Raw genomic sequence first — 14,611 nt, 5'->3', positions numbered from 1 at the left:
GTGTGTGTTTTTGAGGTCTTAGCCATACATTCTTTGCCTAGACCAATGTCCGCAAGAGTTTTCCTCTAGGTTTTCTTCCAGTATTTTTTATAGTTTCAGGTCTTACATTGAAGTCTTTAGTCCCTCTGGGGTTGATTTTTGTATCTAGTGAGAGACAGGGGTCCAGTTTAATTCTTCTCCGTACGGGCGTCCAATTTTCCCAGCACCACTTACTGAGAAGGATGTTCATTTCCCGAAGAATGTTTTTGTTGGTTTTGTTAAAGATCAGTTGGCCGTAAACATGTGGTTTTATTTCTGGGTCTGTATTCTGTTCTGTTGATATATGTGTCTATCTTTAGACCCGTACCGTGCTGTTTTGGTTACTATAGCCTGGTTATATAATTTGAGGTCAGATAACGTGATGCTTCCAGCTTTGTTCTTTTTTGCTCTTCATTCTTTTCACTCTGGCTATTTGTGCTCTTTTTGGATTTCATGAATTTCAGGACGTGTTTTTTCTAATTCTGTGAAAAATGACATTTGTATCTGACAGATTCCATTGAATATGCAAATTGTTCTGGGCAGTTTGTTTTGTTTTGTTGTGTTTTGTTTAAGAGACAGGGCCTTGTTCGGTCACCCAGGCTGTGGTGCAGTGGTGCAATCATAGCTCACTGCGGCTTCAAACCCCTGGGCTCAAGCGATCCTCCTGCCTCAGCCTCCTGACTAGCTGAGACTACAGGAGCATGCAAAAGTGCCTGGCTAATTTAAAAAAAAAATTTAGAGACGATGTCTCACTGTGTTGCCCAGGCTAGTCTCAAACTCCTAGGCTCAAGTCATCCTTCTGCCTCAGCCTCTCGAGTATCTGGGATTACAGGCATGAGGCACCGTGCCCAGCCAATATGGACATTTTAACACTATTAATTCTTCTAATCCATGAGCATGGGATGTTTTTCCTTTGTTTGTGTCATCCACAATTTCTTTCATTAGTGTGTTGGGTGCTTTTCCTTTTACAGATCTTTCACCTCCTTAGGTAAACTAACTCCTTGGTATTTTATTTTATTTTAATTTTATTATTTTTTTGAGATAGAGTCTTGCTCTGTCACCCAGGCTGGAGTGCAGTGGCGTGATCTCAGCTCACTGCAAGCTCCGCCTCCCGGGTTCATGCCATTCTCCTGCCTCAGCCTCCCGAGTAGCTGGGACTACAGGCGCCTGCCACCATGCCTGGCTAATTTTTTTTTTTTTTTTTTTTTTTTTGTATTTTTAGTAGAGACGGGGTTTCACCGTGTCAGCCAGGATGGTCTTGATCTCCTAACCTCATGATCCACCCACTTCGGCCTCCCAAAATGCTGGGATTCCAGGCATGAGCCGCTGTGCCCAGCCAGTATTTTATTTTTTTGTAGCTGTTATAAGTGGGATTGCCTTGATTTCTTTCTCAGCTACGTTGATTTTGTATTCTGCAGTTTAACTGCATTCATCACGTCTAACAGCTTTTGGTGAAAGGTTTTCTAGATGTATGATCATATCATCAGCAAATGGGGATAATTTGACTTCTTTTCCAATTTAGATGCCTTTTCTTTCTTTCTCTTGCCTGATTGCTCTGGCTAGGATGAAAGATTTATCTTTAGAGAAAATTTAACTGAAGTTCTCAGGCTGGTGAGGAGGCACCTGGTAGTGGAAAGTCAAACGTTCAGTAAAAGGGACACTGCCCGGTCTGCTCCCGCCTGGAGGAGAGGCTCCAAGAGCACTCAGGCTGAGCTTGTGTCTTCCACACTTAGCCAGGTGACGGTTTTTGAAGTTTGATGTTTTTCATTATAAAACACTTACGCAGAATTCACACATACACAAGTAGAGAGAACAATATAATAAATATAAAGATCCTCCATATAGTCATCATTGATTCAGTGATTTAAAAAGGACTGTAGGCTGGGCACAGCGGCTCACGCCTGTCCTCCCAGCACCTTGGGAGGCTGAGGTAGGAGGATGTTTTCAGCCAAAGAGTTCGAGACCAGTCTGGGCAACATAGTGAGAACTCGTCTCTACTAAAAATAAAACATTAGCTGGGTGTGGTGGCGTGTCTGTAGTCCCAGTTACTCCGGAGGCTGAGGCGGGAGGATCGCTTGAGTTCAGGAGGTCGGGGCTGCAATGAGCTATGGTGGCTCCACTGCCGTCCAGTCTGGGTGATAGAGTGAGACCCTGTCTAAAACAGAAAAAAAAGTACTGTAGAACAGCTTTGCCTGTTCTCGAGTTCCATATAAATTATATGAGATGCAGTCTTTTCTCACTGGCCTGGTATCTGTGAGGGCTGTCCCCATTGCAGTGTGCCCTATCATTTGATTGCAGAATCATATTCTGTTGCATGGATAGACTGCAGTTTGTTTATACATATTCATTACTGTCGATGGACATTTGGGTTTTTTTCCAATTTGGGGCTAGAATAAAGCTGCTATGAGCACTTGGTTACAAGTCTCTGCATTTTCCTTTCTCAATAAGACAACTTTTGTTTGTTTGCTTTGAGATGGGGTCTTGTTCTGTCACCCAGGCTGGAGTGCAATGATGCCATCATGACTCACTGCAGCCTCCACTTCCAGGTCAAGCGATCCTCCTGCCTCAGCCTCCCAACGTGTTGCGATTACAGGCATGGGCCACCACACCCTGCCCAAGACGACTTTCTGATAAAGCTTTGGCTTTGACATCCTGAACACCTTTCCCTGGGACAGGGGTTCACGATACAGAAGAAACAAGTGTCCTGACTTGTGAGCTGAGAACAGTATCAGGTGTCAGTGAGGCTTCAATTACAGGTTAGTCTCAGCCGAGTTGTTTTTGACTGGGTAATAAATACGTGCACTAAAAGTAAATTCCACGGTACTGAGAGGAGTAAATTCCATGGTACCAAGAGGTAAACACTGGACTCCCACTCCACTCCCTAAGGCACTCAGGTCCATTCTCTAGAGGCCTCACTGTTTAACTGGTTTCTTTTGTCCTTTCCAGAATTTTTTTATGCATATAACCAAAATAGGCAGCTCCCTTCTGCTTCCTGTTACGGATGGGGCATTCGATTCACAAGGTTGTGATCTTTTTTTTTTTTTTTTTTTTTTTTTTTTTTTTTTTTTTTTTGACGGAGTCTCACTTTATCACCCAGGCTGGAATGCAGTGGTGAGATCTCAGCTTACCACAACCTCTGCCTCCCAGGTTCAAGCGATTCTCCTGCTTCAGCCTCCCAAGTAGCTGGGATTACAGGTGTGCACCACCACACCCAGCTGATTTTTGTATTTTTAGTAGAGACAGGGTTTCACTATGTTGGCCAGGTTGGTCTCGAACTGCTGACCTCGTGATCCACCTGCCTTGGCTTCACAAAGTGCTGGGATTACAGGCGTGAGCCACCATGCCTGGCCTGTGCTCCTTGTTTTTTAAAATTAACAATGTGTTTTGGTGGTCATCCCATACTGATGTAGAAGGCTATCTTTGGCTACAAAAAGGTGAGTGTTTTTTCTTCAACCAACCAACTCCCACCCTCGAGTAACCTCAGCTCTTCGTTTAGGTCACAGAAAGGAGATTACAAAGGGAAGTAGAAGTTGCCTTTGAATCGCAGTGTAGGTAAGAACAAATAGATGAGTTATTTTTACTTGTTTATTTTTTTGAGATGGAGTCTCACTCTGTTACCCAGGCTGGAGTGTAGTGGGGTGATCTCAGCTCACTGTAACATCCATCTCCTGGGTTCAAGCAATTCTCTCACCTCAGCTTACTGAGTAGCTGTGATACAGGTGCCCACCACTACGCCTGGCTAATTTTTGTATTTTTAGTATAGATGTGGTTTCACTATCTTGGCCAGGCTGGTCTTGAACTCCTGACCTCAAGTGATCCACCAGCCTTGGCTTCCCAAAGTGCTGGGATTATAGGCATGAGCCACCGTGCCTGGCCTATGACAACAGCTTTTTGTTTGTTTGTTTGAGATAGGGTCTTGCACAATCGCCCAGGTTGGAGTGCACTGGTGTGATCATAGCTCACTGCAGCCTCAACCTCCCAGGCCCAGGAGATCCTCCACCTCTGCCTTCCTACTAGCTAGGATTACAGGTATGCACCAACATGCCTGTTTTTTTTTTTTTTTCTTTTCTTGTAGAAACAGGGTCTCCTTATGATTCCCAAGCTGGACTCAAGCGACCCTCTGACCTTGGCCTCCCAACGTGCTGGGATTACAGGCAGAGCCACTGTGCCTGGCGACAACAGCTTTTTGAGCTTCAGGAACTGAAGCCTTTGTATCCTTGGGTTAGGCAAAGATTTCTTAGATACAATACCAAAAACACAATCCATTAAAAAAGAAATTGATAAATCAGACTTCATTCAAAATAAAAAGCTTATCTTCTTCAAAAGATGTTGTTAAAAGAATGAAAAAACGGCCGGGCGCGGTGGCTCAAGCCTGTAATCCCAGCACTTTGGGAGGCCGAGACGGGCGGATCACGAGGTCAGGAGATCGAGACCATCCTGGCGAACACGGTGAAACCCCGTCTCTACTAAAAAATACAAAAAACTAGCCGGGCGAGGCGGCGGGCGCCTGTAGTCCCAGCTACTCGGGAGGCTGAGGCAGGAGAATGGCGTAAACCCGGGGGGCGGAGCTTGCAGTGAGCTGAGATCCGGCCACTGCACTCTAGCCCGGGCGACAGAGCCAGACTCCATCTCAAAAAAAAAAAAAAAAAAAAAAAGAATGAAAAAACAAGCTATAGAATGAGAGAAAATATTTGAAAAGCATATATATATATAGATAGATAGATATATAGATATGAGATAAAGGACTTGTACCAGAATATATGAAGAATGCTCAATATTCAGCAAGAACACAACCCAGTTTTGTCTAAATGGGCAAGATATTTATATTAGTCCATTCTCACATTGCCATAAAGAACTAATTGAGACTGGCTTGCTTATGAAGAAAAGAGGTTTAATTGACTCACAATTCTGCATGGGTGGGGAGGCCTCAGGAAACTTCCAGTCATGGCAGAAGGTGAAGGGGAAGCAGGCACATCTTCACATGGCGACAGGAGAGAGGACAAAGGAGGAGGTGCTACACACTTTTAAACAACCAGATCTCATAAGAACTCACTATTACGAGAACAGAAGGGGGAAATCCACCCCCATGATCCAATCACCTCCCACCAGGTCCCTCCCCCAACACTGGGAATTACAGTTCAACATGAGACTTGGGTGGGGACACTGAGCCAAACCATGTCAGTATTTAAAAAGACTCTTCACCAAAGATGCTCAGCATCATTAGACATTAGAGAAATGCAAATTAAAACCATAATGAGATACAACTACATACCTATTAAGATGGCTAAAATTAAAAACTGATTAGCGAGTGTATTGGCAAATACGGGAGGAACTGGAATTCTTGCACAGGGCTGGTGGAAATTGTGCTACCACTCTGGAAAACAGATTGGTAGTTTCTTAAAAATTTAGTATACATCTACCATGACTGCTATTCTACTAGCTGTTTATTCAGGAGAAATGAAAGTACCTATCCATACAAAGACGTGTGTACACAAATGTTCAAAGCAGCTTTATTTGTAATAGCCAAAACCTGGAAAGAGCTCAAACACATGTCGACAACTGAGTGGGTGAACACACTGTGGCTCATCTATAGAATGGAATATTATGCAGTAGCAAAAAGGAATGAACTATTGATGGACACCACAACATGGATGGACCTCAAAACTGCTGAGTGAAAGAAGCAAGACAAAAAAAAGTACATATTGTATTAATCCATTCATGTATGATTTCTATGATTTACAAATTTTTTTTTGGAGACAAGGTCTCACTCCCCTTGCCCAGGCTAGAGTGCAGTGGTGCAATCTTGGGTCACTACGGCTTCGATTTCTCAGGCTTGGGTGATTCTCCTATCTCAGACTTCTGAGTAGCTAAGACTATAGGTGTGCACCACCATGCCCAACTCATTTTTAAAATTTTTTTGTAGAGACTGGGTTTCCTAGTGTTTCCCAGTCTAGTTTGAATTTCTGGCCTCAAGAGATCTGCCCTTGGCCTCCCAAAGTGCTAGGATTACAGGCGTGAGCCACCACCACGCCCAGCTCATTTAAAAATTTTTTTTTTTTTTTTTGAGATGGAGTGTTGCTCTGTCGCCCAGGCTGGAGTACAGTGGCCGGATCGCAGCTCACTGCAAGCTCCGCCTCCCGGGTTCACACCATTCTCCTGCCTCAGCCTCCTGAGTAGCTGGGACGACAGGCGCCCGCCACCTCGCCCGGCTAGTTTTTTGTATTTTTTTTTAGTAGAGATGGGGTTTCACCATGTTAGCCAGGATGGTCTCGATCTCCTGACCTCGTGATCTGCCCATCTCGGCCTCCCAAAGTGCTGGGACTACAGGCTTGAGCCACCGCGCCCGGCTCATTTTAAAAATTTTTGGTAGAGATGGGGTCTCCCTATGTTCCCCAGGCTGGTCTTGAACTCCTGGGCTCAAGTGATCCTCCCCACTCAGCACCCTAAAGTGCTGGATTTTACAGACGTGAGCCACCACACCCGGCCTATAAAAATTTCAAAGAATTAAGTGGAGAGAGACGTAACGCCTCTTGGGTGTCTGTGAACCCTTGTAGGCTGGGTTTCCATCTTTCTCTGAACACACGCACCTGTGGACGTGCCAGGTCCCTGGGAGCTCCCTTTACAGATGTGTAGAGATGGATCGGCGAGTGCTGATGTCTCTTCCTATGCTGTGGTCCCAGCATGCAGGGCGAGGGACGGCCCAGGGGCTGGTGCACCTGCGTCCGAGGGGTCGAGGGGCCCCTCACATGTGTGTCCTCTCGGGCAAGCTCCCTGCCATTCATTTCTGGTTCTTGTGACAAAGACGACGGAGGCTCGTGCTGGATGGGAGCTGGATGGGAGCTGCATGGTGCACAGGTGGGGGACCTCCCAGTCCGCAGCCTCAGAATCACTTGCAGGGCCGACGGCGGCCCACCAGTCTCTGCCTCAGTAGGTCTGGCCTGAGGCCCTGAAATGTGCATTTCCAACAAGCTTCCAGGTGAGGCTGCTGCCACTGGCTCCCTTGCCACTGAGGACCACCAACCCAGGGGCTCTCAAGGGCCCTTCAAGGACATGGCAGGAGCCACAGAGGTCAAAGGGCACACAAGGGAGAGGTGGAGGACCACCCCTGAGGGCCCCTGAATCCCTGTGGCCACCAGTTACAGAAGCTGGCGCAGGGAGCAGGCATGATGGCGCAACTCTGAAGGGGACCAGAGGGCAGCGAGGGTGTCTAGGGAAGGGATGTGAGTCCATGGGGCAGGCTCAGCCACACATGCTGACCTCCCAACCCAGACACTCCAGCTATCCCCAAGGCTGACCTCCCCTGACCAACCCAGACACTCCAGCTATCCCCAAGGCTGACCTCCCCCGACCAACCCAGACACTCCCCAAGGTTGACCTCCCCCTACCCAGACACCCCCAAGGCTGGCCTGCCCCTACCCTGACGCCCCAGCCCCTCTCCAGGTGAGTCCTATGGGGCCCTCCTTACCGGGGTGTTGCCTTAATGTGTTGGGAGCTCCTGCCCCCTGGTGTCCAGAGGGGGCACTAGGACATCCCTCAGAGGAACCCTAGAATTCTGGAGGCTGGGATCCCTGCCTGACATGTCGGTTAGTTACCAACCCACAAAGTCAGGCATACACAATCATTATAACAAATATTTTTAATTAAATTTTCAAACATGAAAGTATAAATGTTAGTATTTGTTGAAAAATATATACAGCATTTCCCCCTTGTGTGAACACAATGGCTTACGGTAACAATACCCACTTACAATGAGATCTTTTAGGCACTTGGGTGTAGAATGTGCGAGAGGGAAATACGATTTTACTTTCTGGCTACCTATAGGGGCAACCAAAATTACATCTGATGAAATATTCTGTTTTCAACACTTTCAGCATTACTGACTTAAAATACACGGCGACTGGATATATAACCTTTAAAGTCCCAGTATATTTAAAACAGGAGAAATTCGATAAGTTGTTAAGATTCCAAATTCCTTTTAGTCTGTTCACGGAGATATTAAATTTCAGAAGACAGAACCCAAAAAGAGATTTCATTTCTTTATAATCACTTTGGCTTTTTTCTTTTTTGTTAAATAGGTAAAAACTTTCTTGGTGGGCATCTAAGCAGGATGGAACTGATGATCCACGCACCCAGCTGCACATGTGAGGCATAAAAACTAAGATGATGAGCAGCTGTGATTTACTTTTAATTTCACATCAGCTGTAGACGTTTGGGAGACCGCTCACTGAACAGAACAAATCACATAAAAATGCAGAATCCACTCAGAAGCTGTTATTCCAGGGGAAGAGCGGGCAGGTGTCCCGAGAAGTACGTTCTTGCTGTCACAGTCTCACTGCTGGCACAGAGGTACCTTGTTTCTGCGATTTAAAGGCCACAAACTCCGGCTCAGGTGGGGACGCAGGTGTGCTGTGGCTCGTGCTGGCGTGGTCACTGCGTGGCTGGCACGGCCTGCACATGCTGCAGGAGCTGCTCGCAGTAGGTGGCCGAGCGGTGCTTGTGGATGACAGCCTCCGTCTCCCTCACCAGGAGATCTGGGAACAGCTCACTGCCCTCTTTGAGGACCTCTGTAAAACAGCAAAACACTGTGAACATGCCAGAAATAAACATGAAACCAATCTTATTTCTCGTGCAAATCAGCTTCGTATTAAAATCCAGGCATCCGTAAAAGCATTTTCAAATGACCTGACATTGTGGGGTGGGTACACAGTACTCACAATGTGGATACGAATGACCTGATCCTGCTGGATGGGTGCCCAGCAGTCATAATGTGGATACGAGTGACCTGACACTCTGGACGAGTGGACAGCAGTCATAACATGGATATGAATGACCCGAGTCACGACGTGGAAACAAGTGACCTGACGCTGCACGGCGGTCACTACGTGAATATGAGGAGCCTGATGCTGCTGGGTGGGTGTACGGCAGTCACAACGTGGATACAAATAACTTAAAATTGCCTCCTGACAGTTGTTGGTAGACCATGAAATGAAATGATGTCCTGCAGAGTCTTCAGGTGGCATTTTTGGCCTCAGAAACAGGTCTCGCAGGAGCAAATAAACAGGCTCGGAAAAATAGATGACTTTCTTATCCAATTTGCTGATGCCAATTCACCTGCTGCAGTGACTGCAAACCTGCCACGGGCCAGGCACCACGGACACAGCCGGAAGTGAGCCCACGCTTATGGAGGGTTCATCACGAAGCAGTGGCCGATGATGAAAACCAGGAAGGCAGATGTGTTGGGGCTCGTGGTGGTGTGTGTGATGGGGGCAGTGGGAGCTACAGGGGTGAGGCCAGCAGGGGTCGCGCATGTCTAGCTGAGGCAGGAAGGGGATGGGGAGGTTGCTGCAGTGGGTGGGGAGCCTATCAGATTCTGCTGGGAGTCTAGGAGACGGTCCAGGACCCCAAGGTCTCTGCCTTCAGTCTTGAGGACAGATGGCCACTGAGCCACTGAGGGTGGGGGGAACTGGCAGGCAGAGTCGGGGAGGGGGGTAGCAGCCCAGGGTTCGGCACCAGGCAGCTGCACTCATGTGTGGAGCTGAGGGCAGGGTGGTGTGGAGGATGGCGTGGAGCGTGGTCTGGAGGCCAGGAGAAGAGCTCTGAGGCAGCAGTGCAGACACAGCAGAAGAGCAGTGAGGAGGCCCACATGGGCGAAGGAAAGACCAGGAGGCTGAGCAGGAGCATCCCGCAGCAGCGGAGGGCGCGTGGCCGCCAGCTGTGCCTGGCGCTGCTCAGAGGTGCAGGCAGGTGCATGGCTGCGGATGCCTGCCACGGGCCCCGGGCCGCGAGGGGTAGCGTAGGCTGCTTCCAGGGAGCCTGGTGCCAGGCGGATGCACGGTGGGGGAGGTGGGGGGTGGCGTCCAGGGCATCTGTGGTTCGTTTTTTTAAAGACAGGAAAAAGAATGGCCTGGACCACGCAGTGGGGAAGGGAGGTGCCCTGCGCAGTCCTGAGGAGGTGAGAGGGCCGGGCTGCAGGCTGAGCTGGTGCACAGGCACACCGGTCTTCTTGGTCTAGAGCAAGGTCCTGAAGGTGAGTGAGACTGAGGCTGCGGGTGGGGGAAGCTCAGAACTCGGGCTGATGGTGCACAGTGCAAGGCAGGAGAGCCGGGAGGGAGTAGGCAGTGCTGGGATTTGCCAGGGAGTGTGGGGATCTGGGAGTGCGGGGTGGATCTGGCAGGACGGGCTCTCCCAGCGAGGCCTGCACATGGGCTGCTGTCCTCCTTTTAAACAATTTCCAATCGGACTCCAATTTGCAGTTTCGTTCCATGACCCGCAGCACGGGCCGCGCCACGGGTCCATGGGCTCTGGGGCTCCCTCACTGGTTGACAACCTGATTCCATGACTCAAGGCAGGGACTCCCAACATGTGCTCCAAGGCCCTCGGGGGGTGAGTCAAAGCCAGGTTCGTGGTCACACGCAGAGCACGCCCGGCCTGCCTGTCACCGTACTCACACCTGCGCAGGTGCGGGAGCAGCTGAGGCCTGCACCCCCCGCTACACTCACCCTCACGCACACGGTTTCCACCCGCAAGTGGGCACCAGGTGCCCGACTTCACACTGAGGACCAGGGTCGTGCAGCCGAGCTGCTTTCCCTAGGAAGAATGGCGGACGGACGGGCAGTGCACCCATGCTAGCTGTGCAGACACGGATCGGTCAGAGCACGGCGTGAGTCCCTCACTGCCACGACAACCGACAGGGTTTGTGGCCCAGGATACGAGTCAAGCTTTCACACAAAAAATCAGAATTATCCAAAGCTTGTCCCTGCCGCCATAAGGCTGGACTCTTCTGAGACTGGTGCCGACTCAGGAGAGTTTCTGACGTCGCATAACATGATGCAGTCACGTCAGGAAGATCCGAATTTCTGAGCCGCAGGACTGGACGTAGCCACGCCATGATGGTCCGAGTTTCTGACCATGCCTGACGGGACGTAGCCACGCCAGGAAACGTAAAGTGGCCAGACCAGGAAGATCCGGCATCGCGTAACGAGACGTGGCCACGCCAGGAAGATCCGACATTGCGTAAGGGGACGTAGCCACGCCAGGAAGTGGGAAGTGACCACACCAGGAAGATCCGGCATCGCGTAATGGGACGTGGCCACGCCAGGAAGATCCGACATTGCGTAAGGGGACGTAGCCACGCCAGGAAGTGGGAAGTGGCCATACCAGGAAGATCCGGCATCGCGTAATGGGACGTGGCCACGCCAGGAAGATCGACATCGCCTAACAGGACGTAGCCACGCCCGGAAGATCCGACATCGCGTAACGGGACGTGGACACGCCAGGAAGATCCGACATTGTGTAACAGGACGTAGCCACGCCAGGAAATGGGACGCAGCCGCAAGGTCCACGTAGTATTTCCCAAATGAGGTCAAAAGGCAAAGCCAGCACACTCAGGCCCAAAGCTTCCTCACAGCAAAGGCAACAATGAGCGAGTGAAGGGGCAGCCCGCGGGAACGGGATGGGAGACCGCATCTGCGAACTGCCGCCTGACAAGGATTAATCACTGGAATATATGAGGAGCTCAGGCTCAACAGGAGAAAATCTAATAATCCAATTAAAAATGGGTGAAAGACCTGAATAGACATTTCTCACAGGTTAGCATGGAAATGACAGACAGACATCTGAAAAGGTGCCCGACACCACTGCTCCTCAGAGAAATGCGGAGAAAAACTACAGGGAGACATCCTCTCACCCCAGTTAAAATGGCTTCTATCCAAAAGACAGGCAGAAACAAGTCCTGGCGAGGATGTGGAGGAAAGGGAACCCTCTCACGCTGTTGGTGGGAATGTAAATTAGTACTGCTATGGAGAACAGTCTGGAGGGCCCTCAGAAAACTAAAAATAGAGCCCCATACGGCCCAGCAATCCCACTCCTGGGCATATACCCAAAAGAGAGGAAATCAGCCTGCGGAGGGAGACCTGCACGCGCATGCTGACTGCCCCGCTTCCCCACAGCCAAGGTTTGGAAGCAACCGGGCTGTCCGCGGACAGAAGAACGGAGAAGGACGATGTGGCGCACACACAGTGGAATATTATTCAGTCATAAAAGAAATGAGATCCAGTCACTGGAACAACACGGAGGGAAGTGGAGGTTGCTATGTTAGCTGAAGTCAGTCAGGCATAGAAGGACAAATTCCGCATGTTCTCATTTGTGGGAGCTAAAAATAAAAGTAATTGAACTCATGGAGATAAGAGCAGAAGGATGGTTCCCAGAGGCTGGGAGGGGGAATGGGGCCAGGGGGAGAGGTGGGAATGGTTAATGGGTACAAAAACAGAATGAGTAAGAGCTAGTATTTGATAGCACAACAGCGTGACTATGGTCAACAATAATTTATCACACATTTGAACATAACGAAAAATATCACTGAATTATTTGTAATACAAAGGGTGTTTGAAGTGATGGGGACCCCATTTCCCCAATGTGATTACACACACTGCATGCCTGTATCACAGTACCACACATGCCTTATAGACACCTATTGTGTACCCACAAAAATTAAAAATACAAATTTTATGTTAAAGCAAAGTCATTATATTCACCATCACAAAACAAAAAACAAAACAAAAAAAAAGAAAAAGAAGAAAAAAAAGCAAATCATTACATTTCAAGTGCGAGATGGACCAGCGGATTTTAACACACTCTGAGCGTGGAAGGCTCTGTGGTTGTGGCCTCAGGGCCCACGCTGTGAGTGACCTTCAAGGGGCAGTCCATGTCGCTGTTGGCGTGGTATCGAATAAGGCCCACGCCTATCTGAAAAGGCTACTAAAATACTCTTCTCTTGTCCAACTACACCTGAAGCCACAGGCGAGGTCAGCTTATTTTCCACGTATTTCAACCAGAGCCATACACATCATGACTGACTGTATGGAAGATGTGAAAGTCCATTGTCTTCCATCAAGCTACACGTTTAAGACATTTGCAAAAATTGTTCTTGCAGATGATTTTGTTTCGGAAAATACTTTTCAAAAACAAGTCATCTGTGTCAATATATACTGGGCTTACTTTATTTTAAACAATTAACAAATATTCTAGAATGCTTTCAATTTTGATTTCTGTTAGAGGAAATGTCAGCGGCTATCACCACAAAGACAGCTGCTCTCAGGGGTTGCCAAGAACTCAAGTGTGCGCCAGGCTGGAGCTGAGGCCCCTCCTGTGCCCCAGGGCCCTGTGCCCCAGGGCCCTGTGGCCGGTCACACGGCTCAGCTACAGAGGCCTGTGGCAGGTGCTGAAAGCAGACATCAGAACGAAGGCCAAGCCGTCGGAGTCTCACCTAAAATCGCATCCTGGATGGCCCTCTCTGGATCGTCAAGGTGAACCAGCAGCTCTCGGTACAGGTACTGGACACTGCTCTGATAGTAGGACTTTCCATCAGCACCCTTGACACACTGCAGCCAGGTGACCAAGGTGGAGGCGGCTGCCATCCTCACGTCGTTAGAAACATCGTCTAGGCGTTTTAAGAGTTCTGGAAGGAGAGAGTGAGGTGTGTGAGTCTAGAGCAGATACTTCATGTCTAAACGTCCGCAAAGGCGTTTAGTTCGCACTCCCGTGGGGCACCTACCCTGGGGTCCTAGGAAACCCACACCTTGCTGGAGACTCCGTGCATCTCGAGCCACATGCAAGGTGCTCCTGGTGCCCTGGGACCCCTGAACCCCAGCCAACAGAGTGGAGGTGGCCCAGGCCCTGCTGTGGCCCCTACAATAACCTGCCCTGTGGGCGCAGCAGACCCAAGCCCCGCTGTAGCTATAGCTGTGTGCTCACCTGGCCTCCATCTCCCCGCAGCTGTGTGCTCACCTGGCCTCCACCTCCTGCTCCCAGATGCTCAGATCCCTGAGCTGGCCGCCCTCCCCAGCTCCGACCCTGCCCTCCCACCAGAGCTGAGGACTCACTGACAGACAACTCTCTACTGTAGTCAGTTTTCTGCTGCTGAAAAGAGAAGGATGATCCTTCCTGATGGGTAGAAACTTGTAAGATTAATGGATATAATTATTATCAAATTTATGCTTTTTTCACATCATCTTAAAAAAATCTCTGGCACCCCCTTCTTTTTTTTTTTTTTTTTTTTTTTTTTTTTTTTTGAGACGGAGTCTCGCTCTGTCACCCAGGCTGCAGTGCAGTGGCCGGATCTCAGCTCACTGCAAGCTCCGCCTCCCGGGTTCAGGCCATTCTCCTGCCTCAGCCTCCGGAGTAGCTGGGACTACAGGCGCCCGCCACCTCGCCCGGCTAGTTTTTTTTGTATTTTTTAGTAGAGACGGGGTTTCACTGTGTTAGCCAGGATGGTCTCGATTTCCTGACCTCGTGATCCACCCGTCTCGGCCTCCCAAAGTGCTGGGATTACAGGCTTGAGCCACCGCGCCCGGCCTCTGGCACCCCCTTCTGTGCATCATTTGGAGATTTGCAGACGACCGAATTGCAAAACCATCCAGAGGCCCGTCTTCCCGATGCCGGAGGCGCGGCTGCCTGCGCCTGGCACGCGGCCCATCTTCCCTCTGCAAACACGAGGGTGGGCTGGGTCTCTGCTGCTTTTGCAATGTGGAGGGCATGATCCAACCTCAGCAAGCGGTTCCTGCGTAACGAAAGGCATGAAAAACATACAAAGTTC

The 14,611-nt window shown here is 49.5% G+C and overlaps 2 protein-coding genes across 2 annotated transcripts in view; one reads left to right on the top strand and one right to left on the bottom strand.

Annotated features, from left to right (window-relative positions):
- The window catches only part of PRKAR1B (protein kinase cAMP-dependent type I regulatory subunit beta), a 482,327-nt gene that overhangs the window by 236,895 nt on the left and 230,821 nt on the right, over positions 1-14,611 (top strand). The gene's annotated exons all lie outside the window — the stretch shown is intronic.
- DNAAF5 (dynein axonemal assembly factor 5) overlaps positions 7,640-14,611 on the bottom strand; it is a 54,851-nt gene continuing 47,879 nt past the window's right edge. The window contains exons 12-13 of the mRNA XM_028845424.2: positions 13,283-13,474; positions 7,640-8,582 (exon numbers count right to left, since the gene is read on the bottom strand). Of these exons, the coding sequence (XP_028701257.1) occupies positions 8,446-8,582; positions 13,283-13,474 (329 nt within the window). The 3' untranslated portion in view covers positions 7,640-8,445. The remainder of the gene's footprint in view (positions 8,583-13,282; positions 13,475-14,611) is intronic.

The sequence above is a fragment of the Macaca mulatta genome, chromosome 3, assembly GCF_049350105.2.
Source record: "Macaca mulatta isolate MMU2019108-1 chromosome 3, T2T-MMU8v2.0, whole genome shotgun sequence".
In the NCBI taxonomy this organism is placed as follows: Eukaryota; Metazoa; Chordata; class Mammalia; order Primates; family Cercopithecidae; genus Macaca; species Macaca mulatta.
Note: the sequence above shows the minus strand (reverse complement) of the source record. Positions and strands in the feature narration are given on the sequence as shown.